Here is a 15,369-nt window from a genome sequence, read left to right as displayed (position 1 = left end):
AACTAAAACTAATGTTAAAACTACAAACCAACTTAATAAAAGCTGTATATTGATATATTAACTACATATTGATGATACTAAAATGACACTGTTAACATGTGGATATTGTTTTTACTTTTATATCTTTCCAAACCAACTTGGTATGTTTTATCTTTTCTTTGTGACCACAGGGAGGTGCTAAATGTTCAACAGTCAGAGAATTAAGACAACCAGTTCACATGGTTTTGGTTAATGCTCTAATTTATTTGTATCAATTCAAAACTTTTGCTTTCAATTCCGTACAATAACTTCCAAAAAAGATGGACTGCATTTCTGGTTTGAAAACCTAAACCTAAGAATGTATTAAGAAGACTCCATGGCCATTTAATCAAAGACCAAGAGGTTTTCTTTTATTATTATTAAAAGTAATAGTATTTTTCTTTTGTACTCCACATGTTGTTCAACACTGGAAACAGGATTATCCAGTAAAACAGTCTTTCATAGCTCTTTGTCACATCCCTGCTGTCTGCTTAAGATCATCCGACTCACATCGATGTTGTTGTTGGTAAAAACCTCTTTTCCGTGGTCGATGGTAGCAGCAGGCAGGGATCGTGTGCGGCCCAGAATCCAAGCAAAGTCTACGTGGAACAGTCTCAAGACATCAGTGCATGAATACACCAGCGCTGAATTCTCATAGTCAGTGGACAAAATCCAGTATGGAGTGTAGGGCAAAACTGTCATTTCAGGAGAAATGCAAAAGACAAAATCTTTTAGCCATACACATTTCCTATTAATTCTGAATTAGAAATGTCATTACTTATGGCAAGCATTTAAAAAGAAAATCAGATCTGTACCGTAAGAGAAACTGATTCCAAGCTTTGCTGGATTTCTTTTATCTTCCACCACAGCTGTCCCCTCGATCGTTTTTAACTCTCCTTTTCTAATTAAAATTTAAAGTGTATAGTTTAATTAGGTGTGTTTATTACCTCTTATATAAAAGCCTAAATAATTATCAAAAAAGGAGAAAAAAAGAAACTGATTTGTTGGTTTAGGTGTTGGTACCCACAGAATTTCAGAGCTCATTACATGAGCCGTTCCATCCAGCTTGAGAGTGAAGTTAGTCTCAATGCATCTCCCTCGCTCAAACTGTGCTGGAAGTTTAGCAATTTCAAACCACCTGCCCATAAACTACATTAGGATACAGACAATCAAATGTTGAAAACATTTTACAGCAAAATAGAAGACCAGTTTATGACATAAGCTGTGGCACATATGTTACCTTCTTTAGGTTGAAGGCAGGTTGAGTGGCAGGCTCTGGGCACGGCCCCCAATGAGGCACCTGGGCATTTATGATGGGCAGAAAGAGGGCCGAAACAACCAGTAAGGCCTTCATTTTACTTGTTTTGCCCCTTTGCCAAAAGAAAGAACTAAAATAACATAGAAATGTAAAATAATAAATCATAATTAAGTTATTCAGCAGTCATTCTAAGATGCAAATACACATATACTGGCACTCTTGACATTTCGTCAACATCCTACGCACATGGCACCCTCTAGCGTCAATATTAGAAGCAGATAAAAATGGGCCAGAAGGCGCCTCCTAGCGGTCTAACCCTAACCTTAACCCATAATCTGTGTCTCATATTGACGCTAGAGGTTGCCATATGCGTAGGATGTTGACGAAATGTCAAGAGTGTCAGTATATGACGCCTTGGGATGAGAATGCGTTAACATACACTACCATTGAAAATCTGGGATCAGTAAGATTTTTATTTTAATAGTTGTGGAACATTATCACAAATTCAAGTTTTCTATTTCAATATATTTTATAATGTATAGGCTAATTTATTCCTGTCATGGCAAAACTGATTCTTCAGCAGTCATTACTCCACCCTTCAAAAATAATTTGAATGTTCGGGATTTTTTTATTATTATTATCAGTATTAAAAACAGTTGTGCAACATTTTTGTGCAAAATGATACTTTTTTCAGGATTATTTGACAAATAGAAAGTTGAAAAGAACAGCATTTATTTGAAATAGAAACCTTTTGGTACATTACATATGTCCGTACTGTCATTTCCTATCAATTAAATGCATCTTTTCTGAATGAAAGTAGTATTTGCTTTCCAAAAAAATAAAAATAATAACACAAAATAATAAATGAGAACAGTAGTTTACAGTATATTTAGTTTCTTGTAAATCAAACCAATCCAAAAAAAAAATAAAAACACACCCTTACCTCTTAAGGTCGTGCAGAATATGATGGACCGTGGAGCTCAGACTATTTATTTGAATCATTCTCCTCTGGGATCATGTGCAGAAGAGACATGTCATGAAGGAGTCTTTGTGAGGCCAGAGTTTATTCCCAGCATGAAGTAAGTAATTAAGCAAACTGAAGTCATGAGCAAATGTTCCATTACAAATGAGTATCTAAACTAAGTATCACAGTTCTTTGTCTTTTAAGCAACTTATTTTCTTTCTAAACATTCCATTTGTGTTTTTGACATGCTAGTTTAGGACATTGAGTTGTGATCAGTGAAGGTTAACCTGTGATTTGAAATTAGCAGCAGGTTTAATGTCTGTAATGGTGATGCTGACAGACAGAGGGCACTATATTGAGGAGGATGCTCATCTGTCTGATCACAAATGCTTCACTGGCAAAAAGAATCTGAAATTTATGACTTATTTTTGATTCTGAGTCAGTTCTTACTTTAATGTTAACTAGTATTTAGTTTCTCCAATATGGCATGCTGGGCCTGAGCATTGATTAAACTGAGGAATTGTCTATTGCTCCTCTGTGGCAAGATCCTGTCTGATATAACCTACTCATAGAGCAGATTGCAAATAAATGTAAAGACACTATTTAACTGAACAGAGATGACATAACTGAATCCAATGATGAACTGCCTTTAACAATCATTTTTGCATTATTGACACTATTTTCCTAATGAATGTTGTTCAGTTGCTTTGACGCAATGTATTTTGTTTAAAGCACTATATAAATAAAGGTGACTTTGACTTTGACCTAGAGCCCAAAGAAAAAGGGGGCTCCCAGCTAATTAACTTAATTTTTGATTATTATTATTTTTAGGTTTAAAAAAAAAACTGCAACATGTATGTTTTCCCAAGCGTTTTGTATCAAATATGTCTTTACATAAGGACCGTATCATCACGTGTAGTGGAGTGTTTTGCATGTTGCAGGTGTTTGTGATAGGTTAAACAACACTGGTGTGATAAGAACATGAAGGATTCACGTGTGACTCGACCTCCAGTTGAGGACCTAACTTTGTACACCCCTTTCATAACATCTTACATGTTAGGAGAAGAACTTCATAAAAAAAATATTTTAAAAAATGCCATGCAGGGTGTTTTATTTTTTTTGGACAGCATTTCATGGCTAACAAACTAAACCATTATTTTCAAAGTTTGAACCTTCCTGGCAGATTTTAAAGTTCTCAGACTTGAAAGCAAAGCACTTTGTCACTAACCAACACCCGTCCAACAAACCAACATGATCTCAGTTGAAATTTGATAGAATAAAGAACATTTTTAACAAAAAAAAAAAAAAAACAGGAATATTCAGCCAAAGATGTGCATATTGATTCAGAGGTGGTGCTATAAGATTCAATCATAAATGTGAAATTACCACACTTGATGTTTTAATTGTCTTTAGCAAAAAATAAAAATTAAATAAATTTTCATACTAAAATTATGCTAAATTGACATGAATCTTAGATTGTCACATTCACATATAGGATCAGTTCACTTCCAGAATAAAAATGTCCTGATAATTTACTCGCCCCATGTCACCCCCATGTCATCCAAGACTTCAGTCGAAAAGAAATTAAGGTTTTTGAGGAAAACAAGGATTTTTCTACATATAATTGACTTCAATGGTGGCCAACGGGATGAAGGTCCAAAATGCAGTTTCAGTGCAGCTTCAAAGGGCTCTACATGATCACAGCCGATGAATAAAGAGTCTTTTCTATTGAAACAATCAATCATTTTCTTAATAAAATTTTAAATTCATATACTTTTTAACAACAAATGCTCTTTTTGCACTAGCTCTGCAATGCGCAAATTCAGTTGGAAAGGTCACGTGCTATTAGCTCTTCATCTCTGTACTTGAAAAAACTCAATCTCATTTTCTGTTCCAACTTCAACCTTCAACTTCTTTGTAATTTAACCTTTTTGTAAATGGCGTTTTGACTTTCTTTTAACCTTCGCTTTGCAAACATGGTACTTCTGCCTACGTCACGCATGACCTTTTCGGCGTGGCTAACCCCTCTTTCTATGGAAGGCCAAAAGGGTAAAAATTCACGCGAATTTGAGCGGTGCGCGAGCAGCGCGTCCGCTAGTGATGGGTCATGCGCAAAAGAGTCGGCTCTGAGAGCCGATGCTTTGTAGTGAATCAGAAGAGCCGGCTCGCATCGAGTGAGAGCCGTCTCCCTGTTTTTTTTTTTCCTTTGGCTGGTTACCTCAAGGCAGAACTTTGTTTTGATTGGTCAGCAGTCGCATCGCGGCCAATCAGATGTGAGTATATGGGATCATAACATTATGTAAAAACAGAGAGGGGATGAAGTGAAGCAGCACTCCACTGCAAGTTAACGAGTCGTAACAACGTTAAGGGAGGGGAGACTGTGTATTGTGGCAACATCGGTTCCTTCAGAGAGAATCTTCTCAAAAACAGCCAGATAATCACAGAAAGAAGAAATAGGATCAGTCCATCAAAACTGAGGCATCTGTTTTTTTTTAATGCCAATCTTCACTGAGAACATTTATACTGTTTGCTTGAGTTTAGTTCTAGTTCTGTGGATTTATTTACAGTTTTGTTGTTAATTTGTGCAATAAAATGCTTGATTAAAATATTAAACAAAAGAATGGTTTTGTAACAAAATAAATGCACAAAATTAGGCAATTATAAGGGTTCTCATAAAAACACTGCACATGAAAGGTTTTTCAACACACAAACCATCAATTTTTGCAAAGTTATGGTAAAACAAAGCCCTACAAAAAAATCCTAAATTAAGAGCCATTCAGGAGTCGAAAGAGCCGGCTCTTCTTTGGGAGCTGAGCCAAAAGAGCCGGCTCCCTGAAAAGAGCCGAACTTCCCATCACTAGCGTCCGCCGCGCAACTACACCGTCACTGCAGCAGCAGACTCTCGCGAGTATTCACACTGGAAGCGTATAAGTACAGCATCACAGCAGTGGCTGCAAAGCGTGTTCGGCAGACAGTATATTTCAAACAATGGGTATAATTCTTTCAACATTTGTTTTTATAACAATACGCCATACTTTCACCCAAAACGATTAATTAAAAAGTTTAAATGGGTAAATACATATTTGTTATACTTAATTTTCTTTTCTGGCATAATTGTCAAAACACTAGACATTGGCATTGTTGTTAAAACTCTTGACATGCTTATTCTGTGCATTTTGAACACGTTTTGTGTTAAATCATATTTATTTTGTCCATCAAAAGTGTGCTTTCACTTTAATTGAGCGGGAGCAGCACAGGAAAAATAGACCGGGCGCCGAAATCCCCGCTGCACTGCTGTTCACGCGACGCTCCTGCTTGACGCTCACGCGCGGCTCCTGCTCCAGGTGTGAATGCACTCATTGATTAACATGGACTCCGAAAAAAATACGCGCTGCTCAAGCTTGCGGTGTGAAACAGGGGTAATGCGTGAGGTCGAACTAATGCAAGATGTGCTGGGGTTAACGGAGTAGTTTTGCTAGTTGAGACCCTTCTTCCTCAGCTGGGATCGTTTAAAGCCCTTTGAAGCAGCATCTAATATGCATTTTGGAAGTTCAAACTTGGGAGCACCATAGAAGTCCATTATATGGTGAGAAATCCTGAAATGCATTGCTCAAAAACAATTTATTTACTAGGCTACTGAAAAAAGACCGACATGAAGATCTGTCTTGAAATCAGACATGAAAAGGGGCACATTTATCCTCTGGGGAACCTTTTGAATGTCTTTTACAGCTTAAGTTTTAAGGATGTGGAAATCTAACCTGTTCATCACTCAACCACCTTCTTCTATAAGAGTGGTTCTCAAACCCGTCCTGGAGTACCCCCAGCTCTGCACATTTTGTATGTCTACCTCATCTATCACACCTAATTCAACTCATCAGCTCATTAGTGGAGACTGCAAGACCTGAAGTGGGTGTGTCAGATATAGGGAGACATACAAAATGTGCAGTGCTGGGGGTACTCGAGAGGTTTGAGAGCCGCTGTTCTATAAGGTTCAACTCAAGGTGTGTTTATTTAACCTTCAACATTTCAAGCGAGCAGATGCCCAGGTTCCCCAAACCCACTGTAATGAGCTTATTTTAGCTGAGGGGGTGGAGTTAGTGATATAACGAACAGATGTATCTGCCTATAAATACTGAACTCTGTTGGTGTTCTTTACCTTGAACACAAGTTACACACTTCAAACCAAACGTACTCGGTTACTAACGTAACCTCGGTTCCCTGAGATGAGGGAACGAGTACTGCGTAAGCTAGCTTACGCTATGGGAAAAGGTCCCCTTTTCTCGAGAATATGAAGCCAAAAATTATCCTTAATTTTTAAATAATGTAAAACGCAGTGCTGCAGCACAGCAGACCTAAGCGAAGCGGCTCGCGCGCTTATTGGCTGTGCTGTGGCAACTGCAGCAACCTATGGTGAGGCGGCGGAGAGGAACGAACCAAATAGGCCAAAATAGGCGTGGCTGAAACTATATAAGCCACCGCTTCGCCATAGGGATCAGGTTTTAAATCGACTGAAGCGATCACCCGGTCCGAGCACATAGCACGGCAGGTTACGCAGTACTCGTTCCCTCATCTCAGGGAACCGAGGTTACGTTAGTAACCGAGTACGTTCCCTTTCGAGAGTACTCTCGTACTGCGTAAGCTAGCTTACGCTATGGGAACACAATGTAAAACGCCGTGCGTGCTCGGGAACTTCGACCTGTCACAGCCCGAGGCGAGAGCCCGGGGCTTTATAGCAGGAGAAATCCCAGTCCCAACAGCCAACCTTAGTGAGCTTTATATAGGGAACGAAAAAAGGGGGACGTGATAAGGCTTAGCACGTCTATATAGAAAGTACCCTGGCCTGCAGGGCAGGGACTTGCAGATTATAGAATCTAATAAATGTGGACGGAGAGGCCCAGCCTGCCGCCGCACAGATATCATCCAGTGGTATCCCGCAGGACCACGCCCATGACGAGGCCATACCTCGGGTGGAATGGGCTCTGATGCCGAACGGGCAGTGAAGGCCTTTAGATTTGTAAGCCAGCGAGATAGTGTCTACTATCCATCGCGATAGGCTCTGCTTCGTGGTGGCGAGACCTCGGGTGCGTCCACCAAAGCATATGAAGAGCTGGTCCGACCTCCTGAATGAGGCGGAGCGCGCAATATAGGTTTTGAGAGCCCTGACGGGGCAGATGAAGCTCGCGTTGCTTTCGTCGCTTTGCAAGGAAAGGGCTGACAGCGAGATGACCTGTGCTCTGAACGGTGTTGAGAGCACCTTGGGGACATAGCCGTGTCTTGGTCTGAGAATGACTCTGGAGTCATTAGGCCCAAACTCGAGACAGTCAGCGCTTATAAATAGCGCATGTAAATCCCCCACTCGCTTGACTGAGGCCAGAGCCAGTAGAAAAGCGGTTTTGAACGAAAGAAACTTCATATCGACAGACTGAAGCGGTTCAAAAGGGGGGCCCTTTAAGGCCTCTAGGACCGTAGACAGGTCCCAGGAAGGGATTGAAGGGGGTCGGGGAGGGTTCATCCGACGAGCTCCCTTGACCAGTTCGTTTTTTCCCAGTGATAGGCCGGCCACCGGAGCATGAGAAGCTGCAATGGCTGCCACATACACTTTGAGCATAGACGGGGATCTGCCCGCATCTAAACGCTCCTGTAGGAAGGAGAGTATCTCCGTCACGTCACATAAGTGAGGGTCTAGGTTCCGTGTCCCGCACCAGGTGGAGAACACTGACCATTTCTGCGCGTAAAGGCGCCTGGTTGAGGGCGCTCTGGCTTCCGTAATGGTCTTTAACACTCCCTCAGGGAGGTTCCCGGGTACCCGTTGAGGGGCCATACATGAAGGGCCCAAAGTTCGGGGTGGGGATGCCAGAGCGCGCCCTTCAGCTGCGTGAGGAGATCTTTCCGCAGCGGTATTGGCCATGGGGCTGTACTGGACAGCTGCATCAGCTCGGAGAACCAAGGTTGGGTCGTCCAGAGTGGGGCTACTAGCAGCATAGCACATCTGCTCTTCCTGACCCGATCGATGACCTGCGGTAGCATCGCGACCGGTGGGAAGGCATAAAGCGGGCGTCTGGGCCAATCGAGGGCCAGCGCGTCCCTGCTCTTTGAAAAATATATTGGCCAATGAGCGTTGTCTTCTGAGGCGAAGAGGTCGACCTCTGCCCTGCCGAAGATGCTCCACATCAACTGAACCGTTTGTGGGTGAAGAGACCACTCCCCAGGGGGAACATTCGCCCTGGAAAGCATGTCCGGGCCCCGGTTCAGGATGCCAGGTACATGCGCTGCCTTTAGCGAGCGCAGATTGTAATGTGCCCATGTCAGAAGACGTTCGGTCAGGGTGTGCAAGGTTTTTGACCTGACACCACCCTGGCGATTTATGTAGGCCACCACTGACATGCTGTCTGATCTGACCAGAACGTGGTGGCCCTTTAAAAATGGGAGGAAAGCTTTCAGGGATAGTTCGACCGCTATCATCTCCAGACAGTTTATGTGTAACAGTCGCTCCGGGCTCGACCAGAGGCCGGAGGCAGACCTGCCCTCGTACAGGGCGCCCCAACCGAGGTTGGATGCATCTGTCGAGACTACTTTCCATTTCGAGACAGCGCCCGTGCTTACGCCTAACTGATACCAGTTGGCTATTTTCCAAGGGGCCAGAGCTGTGATGCAGCCGTGGGTCACCTTGATGCGCGCGCGGCCGGAAATCCAGGCGCGCGCTGGAACACGGTCTCTCAGCCAGCGTTGTAGTGGGCGCATGCGCAGCAGGCCCAGTTTGAGAACCGCAGAGGCTGATGCCATCAGACCTAGCATTTCTTGAAATCGTTTGAGCGGGTAAAGAGACCCGGCTTTGAACGACATGGCTAGATGCTGAATAGTGAGAGCGCGCTGTGACGTCAGACGCGCTGTACACGTCACAGAGTCTATGTCTATCCCCAAAATGGAAATCCTCTGGCTGGGAGACAGAGCGCTCTTGACAGTGTTGATCGTGAGACCCAGGCATTCTAAATGGCTGAGGATCCAGGATCTGTGTGTCGTCAGTAGTTCCTCGGAATGGGCTAAAACTAGCCAGTCGTCGAGGTAGTTCAATACTCGCACTCCCCGCATTCTCAGGGGTGCGAGAGCGGCATCCATGCACCGTGTAAACGTACGGGGCGCTACGGAGAGGCCGAATGGAAGAACCATGTACTGATAAGTCTGCCCCTCGAAGGCGAATCTCAAAAATGGCCTGTGATGAGGTGCTATTTGAATGTGAAAGTAAGCGTCTTTCAGATCCACTGAGAAAAACCAATCCCTCGGGCGAATTTGCGCGAGTATTTGTTTGGTAGTTAACATTTTGAACGATCGCGCCATAAGCGCTTTGTTCAAACGTCTGAGATCTAGGATGGGTCTGAGACCGCCATCCTTTTTTGGTACGAGGAAGTAGCGGCTGTATAAGCCTGACTCGCGCTGCGCAGGGGGGACAGTTTCTATCGCCCCTTTTGCAAGAAGGTTTATCAGTTCGGCGCGAAGGACGTGTGTCATTTCGCTTTTCACTTTCATTTCGACCGCCGCGCTTTCGCGCCGTGGTCGAAATGAAAGTGAAAAGCGAAATGACACACGTCCTTCGCGCCGAACTGCGAGCGAACTGGAGCGAGTAACCTCGTTTTATTATATTCAAAACCCAATTTGATATGCCGGGGATGGCCTGCCATGCAGCGGCTCGTGCGGCTATGGGTTGAATGTGCTTCGGCACTGGCCGCCTGTTATGAGGGGACCAGTAGCTCGAGTATGCTGTGCTTGGGACACTGTGGTGACAGCGCTTATTTGTAGGGTTGCGCACTGAGAAGTGGGCACGCGCGCTACATTTAGAGCACCTCCGGCGCGAGCGGGAAGGTGGGCATGAAAGGGGACCCGAGTGTGTTTTTGTGACACTTGGGGGAGTGTGTATACATGTAGGGGTGCGTACTGTGTAGTGGGCACACTGCCTACATAGAAAAAGCTCTTTTTGTGCTTTATTGAGGTCGCCGTGAAAACAGCGTTTGTGTGCAGGCGTGCGTGCATTGTAACAGGCTCGTTTACTGCAGTATAGACATCTCCAACCGCCTTTAGTGAGGGGATTGGAGGAAGTATGTGAGGTTTCTTGTGTGGTGGTCCGGCCGCAGCGGGACTTAACCACGGTCTTTTCAGCACGAAGGTCAGGAGGGCTTCGGAGGCTCGGGGTTCAGCACAATCCTGGGCCGAGGTCCCCGTCTCTCTGGCGGTTTGCGGCTCGTAGAGCGAGAGCGGTGCTGGGTTTTGGTCGCTGGGCGAGACTGTAAGTCTGGCTGCGATGGCTTCGAGGTCTGAGGGGGCGGCGCATTTCTACGGCGTCCCGCAGCAGAGCTAGAGCGTTTCGGCAGGAAGTGTCTCATTGCTTGTGACGTCTTCTGAGCCTCAGTGAAGCGTTCAGCGAAACCCTTAACCGACTGGCCAAAGAGGCCGGAAGGCGAGATAGGAGAGTCAAGAAAGGCGGATTTGTCGGTCTTTCATCTCCGTGAGCGTGAGCCAGAGGTGTCGCTCTAAAACAGCGAGGCTTGCCATGCTTCGGCCGATCGCTTGTGCTGTGGTCTTTGTCGCACGCAGGGCTAGATCAGTAGCGCTGCGGAGATCTTTAAAGTCATAGGTATCTGGGGCAGACTCGTCCAGGTTACGGAGAAGTCTGGCCTGAAAAACCTGCAGCACAGCCATGGTGTGTAGAGCCGAAGCAGCTTGACCAGCGGAGGTGTATGCTCGGCCAGCGAGAGCTGAGGTGGTGCGGCACGGTTTGGATGGATGCACAGGCTTCGACCGCCATCCTGCGGCTGAGGGCGGGCAGAGGTGTGCCGCAATTGCCTCCTCGAGAGGGGGGAGGCTCTCGTAACCATGGTCTCGGGCGCCGTCGACAGAGGAGAGCGCTGACGAGACAGAAGTTTTCAAGCGTGCGGAGAATGGGGCTTTCCACGACTTCGTGAGTTCATCGTGAACTTCCGGGAAGAAGGGGGCGTTTCTTTGCGGAAGGGCCGAAGGGCGCCCCTGCAAGAACCATTCGTCCAGCCTGCTTTTAGCGGGCTCGTCTGGAGGAGACCAGTCGAGCTGAAGGTCGCTGACAGCCCTTGTAAGCACGCGAGTAAGCTCCGCGTCGATATCAGCGCGTTGTCCGGTGCAGCTGGGGGCTGTAGAGGGGGGGGGGGTCCGCAATGGAGCCCGACCATTCCTCACTACTGGACGCGGCGAGAGAAAGGCTGTCGTGTCTGTCCTCTTCCGCCTCAGGCGATCCGAAGGAGAAGGGGGCGCTGGTGAGCAGAGACTGGCGCTGCTCGTCCACGAAGAGGACAGGCGAAGGAGAGAGAGCGGGCGAGGCACGCGGGGAGTGTTCCGGCGTGAGCTCGCGTGTAGCAGTGTGCTCAGGCATTCTCTGATCGCGGCTTTTCTTACGCGTCACTTGAGAGAGAAGAGGCGGAGCGGATGGAGCATCGTGGCTGGTTTGAGCTAATCGAGCCCGCAGGGTCGATATAGCCATGTTGTCGCACTCAGGGCAGCCGCCCTTGGAGAGTGCGTTCTCAGCATGCTCGCAGCCCAGGCAGGAGACACAGAGGATGTGGCGGTCCTCGCTGGGCAGAGGGCCTCGGCAGGAAGCGCAGGCCCGAGGCATTTGAAACAACGCCTCGAATTTTGGAGAAAAAAAAAAAAGTGTGATGCAGCGGCAAACACACTAGCTTTATAAAGGATATAGTCACGCCGGATGGCGCAGCAGGAAGCGAGTGCTGAAGGCGGCGTCGAGATGAAGCACGAGCCGACGTCCTCAGATCTGCGTTGCAGTGCTATCCCGCTGAGAGGGTTTTCGACGGCGTGTAGAGGCTTCTCCGGAGAAGACAGCGAAGTGCAGGTGAGATCGCTGAAGGAGATGAAATCTGATCCCTATGGCGAAGCGGTGGCTTATATAGTTCCAGCCACGCCTATTTTGGCGCGCTCTGACGTCCAATGGGCGCGAAGCGCCCCCATTGGTTCGTTCCTCTCCGCCGCCTCACCATAGGTTGCTGCAGTTGCCACAGCACAGCCAATAAGCGCGCGAGCCGCTTCGCTTAGGTCTGCTGTGCTGCAGCACTGCGTTTTACATTATTTAAAAATTAAGGATAATTTTTGGCTTCATATTCTCGAGAAAAGGGGACCTTTTCCCATAGCGTAAGCTAGCTTTACGCAGTACGAGAGTACTCTCGAAAGGGAACAGTTAAGATGCTCGGCATTTGAATCTCAACTATCCAACTCTAAAAGCAAAATTTCTAGTTGTTCTTATTAAATATGGCTCTTTTTTCAGGTTTAAACTGAGAGAATGCAGGTTCTTCAGGTTCTGTCTCTGACTCTGCTGTCTGTGCTGGCGGTCAGCGGTCAGACCATCAGCTCTGGAAAATGTCCACAGCCACCTGTTCAGCAAAACTTTGATCCTGCTAGGGTACACTTTTACTTATTATGTTAATCTTTATTTTTAATCTTTATTTTTTTATTATCAGGAATATATATTAAAGTCATCTTGAACAACTTTAGCATAACAAAGCTAAGAGGAAGACGAAAAATTAGGAAATATATATATATCACATTGATAATAAAAATAGCAGAAAATCTATATTTCTTTATATTAAACTTCTTTTACAGGTACAAATTAATCTACATTTTTAAACCTGTTCCTGTCCTCTTGACTTCTCATAATTTTGTCCTTTCATAGTACATGGGCAGATGGCATGAGATCATGAAGATTCCAGCCCCGTTCCAATTGGGAGAGTGTTGCCAGGCCACTTACACTCTGAGTGATGGTATTGTGCTGGTTCGAAATGATGAGCTTCTGTAAGTACTGATGAACAATTACTGCAGTAATACAATTTTAAAGTGTGTGTGTGTGTGTGTGTGTGTGTGTGTGTGTATGTGTATATATATATATATATATATATATGTATATGTGTGTGTATATATATATATATATAGAGAGAGAGAGAGAGAAAAGAAAAACGAAAAACAATACTTGTTAATATTACAAATATTCAAAATAGTTTTGCACTTTCTTCTGAAATGACTTCAATTCACCAAATATTGTTCCTCTTAATATCTTAACAGTGCTAATGGCACTGTCAGCTTCATTGAGGGAACTGCCAAGATTGTTGATGCATCAGAGCCTGCCAAACTTGAAGTCAGCTTCTTTGAAGGTAAGTCCAAAATCATTCTTCGTGGTTTATTTATTTTTTTGGGATCTGTGATTTGAGTTATTCATGATGTGTCCTCTTTCAGATGCTCCTCCTGGCCCCTACTGGGTGCTGGCTACTGATTATGACAACTACACCCTGGTTTACTCTTGCTCTGATTTCGCCGGGCTCTTTTTAGGCTGAGTATTCCTGGATCATGAGCAGAACCCGCACACTTCCAAAAGAGACCGTCTCTGAGCTGTTAGGCATCCTCAAATCCCATGGCATCAACACTGATGTTTTCACTGAGACCGACCAGAAACCGGAACTGTGCAGCAGCATGCCTTGATATAGCTGCCTTATAACTATTGTGAGATGTGTTGTGGTTTAAAAAAAACAACAACAAATGTAATATTCCCTACAAAATTCTCTCAATCAGTTATATGTGGCATGATAATGTGTATACATAAATCTTCAAAGTAAAGTTTGTACAGTACTGAATTGTATGTAAACTAAAGTTTTTAGTTTTGTGAGTCTATTTCTGGTGTCACTTTTCTTTCTTCAAAGTTTGTCTACAAAACATCTACTGTGAGATAAATCAAAGGTGTTCCTAATTCAGCTTGGATCAGACTTTAAATAAATATATATAAAAAAATATAAAAGCTGTCTTTTGTCATTTGTTCTTAATCCTTACCAGTTGCTTTGTAGAAAAAAATGACATTAAAGCATCATTTGGAAAAAAAAAAAAAGTGTTGTCTTTGAGATACATGGAGATGCTCTCCTTCTTCAGTCTTCACATTTGTGTCAATAAGACATCTTCCGATGTGGATGCTTTCTGTGTTAGGGAACTTTTCCACAATCTACTTATGATTCACATGTATGTAATTTACACCACTTTGCAGATTATGTACGGTGTTAAATTACGTTTTATGTTGATGAAACAATATGAAATTTTACAGTTGAAATCATCACTTTGGAATTATAAGATTCTATCTGAATTCTGAGCAGTTTCGAGATATTGAGCTTCAAAGTTTTTGCATTCCATATAGTGATATGGAGAACAAGTCTTCCATAAATCGGTTCCAAAATTTCCAATTTAAAAAAATATATATATGTATATTATGGGGGTGAGCACCTACAAGCATATTTTATCATTTTTAAACACATAGTTTTATCACTATGTGTATGCAACTCAAAACATTAAAACAATCCTGTATCTGTGACTGATCTGTGTTTGATATGCTTTCTCAGGACCACTAATTTTACAAAATTCCCCTTTTTATTAGTGTTTTTTAACTGTAACAGGCCCTTGAAAAAAGCAATTCACCTCGCTGTTTTATTTACACCATTTTCCCCCATTGGTACCAAAATTTGACATCTGAAGCCAAGGGCACATACAGTTCTTCTCAGTTATTAAACAATACATTTTGCACGTGGCATTAGAAAAGTAAAAATAATAATAATAATCAGATCAACCATTACAATATTTTATATTGTAAATAATAAGTCTGAACTATTTGCAAATACTCTTTTGTTTGTGTGTGTGTGTGTGTGTGTGTGTGTGTGTGTGTGTGTGTTTTAATATGCACAAATTCACTCTTAATCGTGGCCTGTAGCTGACAACGAATATCTAGGTTAAGGTTTCGTCTTGTCGCATTCTGTTATGAATTAGATAAATCACATAAGTCTCAAATATGTCTATATATTCAAATCGGCAAAATTTGACAATGAGTAGCCTAGTTACATTATATTACTGTCTGTCGTTTCTGTCGTAAAACAGTATTAAGCTTAAACGTGAAATATAGCTATGTCAGACACCAAATACGTTAATGACAAAAATTAAAAAAAAATTTTTTAAAATCTTTATGCAATGGATCTGGATTACACAATGAGCGTGTCCTCACGTGTCGCTGTATGTTTTGCATGTTACAGTTGTTTGTGTTTGTGTCGAAGAACAAATCGTGCTCGCGCGTGAC

General features: G+C 43.8%; 1 protein-coding gene and 1 pseudogene across 1 annotated transcript; one reads left to right on the top strand and one right to left on the bottom strand.

Annotated features, from left to right (window-relative positions):
* Positions 1-362: 362 nt before the first annotated feature.
* LOC132154165 (apolipoprotein D-like) lies at positions 363-1,382 on the bottom strand. The gene is made up of 4 exons (XM_059562772.1): positions 1,259-1,382; positions 1,046-1,167; positions 834-919; positions 363-713 (listed from the first exon to the last, which is right to left on the bottom strand). Exons 1-4 carry the CDS (start codon positions 1,370-1,372, stop codon positions 478-480), a joined length of 558 nt encoding a protein of 185 aa, XP_059418755.1. The 5' UTR covers positions 1,373-1,382; the 3' UTR covers positions 363-477.
* An 11,152-nt stretch (positions 1,383-12,534) lies between these two features.
* Positions 12,535-14,055, top strand: LOC132154164 (apolipoprotein D-like; annotated as a pseudogene).
* Positions 14,056-15,369: the final 1,314 nt, after the last annotated feature.

Source organism: Carassius carassius, chromosome 12, assembly GCF_963082965.1.
Source record: "Carassius carassius chromosome 12, fCarCar2.1, whole genome shotgun sequence".
NCBI lineage: Eukaryota > Metazoa > Chordata > Actinopteri > Cypriniformes > Cyprinidae > Carassius > Carassius carassius.
Note: the sequence above shows the minus strand (reverse complement) of the source record. Positions and strands in the feature narration are given on the sequence as shown.

Excerpts from the sequence above, each read along its gene's own strand:
- LOC132154165 (XM_059562772.1), bottom strand. The coding sequence starts at position 1,372 with ATGAAGGCCTTACTGGTTGTTTCGGCCCTCTTTCTGCCCATCATAAAT. Across the intron at positions 920-1,045 it reads GTAATGAGCTCTGAAATTCT|AAAAGGAGAGTTAAAAACGA; the intron begins GTGGGTACCAAC and ends AATTTTAATTAG. Across the intron at positions 714-833 it reads TGGAATCAGTTTCTCTTACG|TTTTGCCCTACACTCCATAC; the intron begins GTACAGATCTGA and ends CTGAAATGACAG.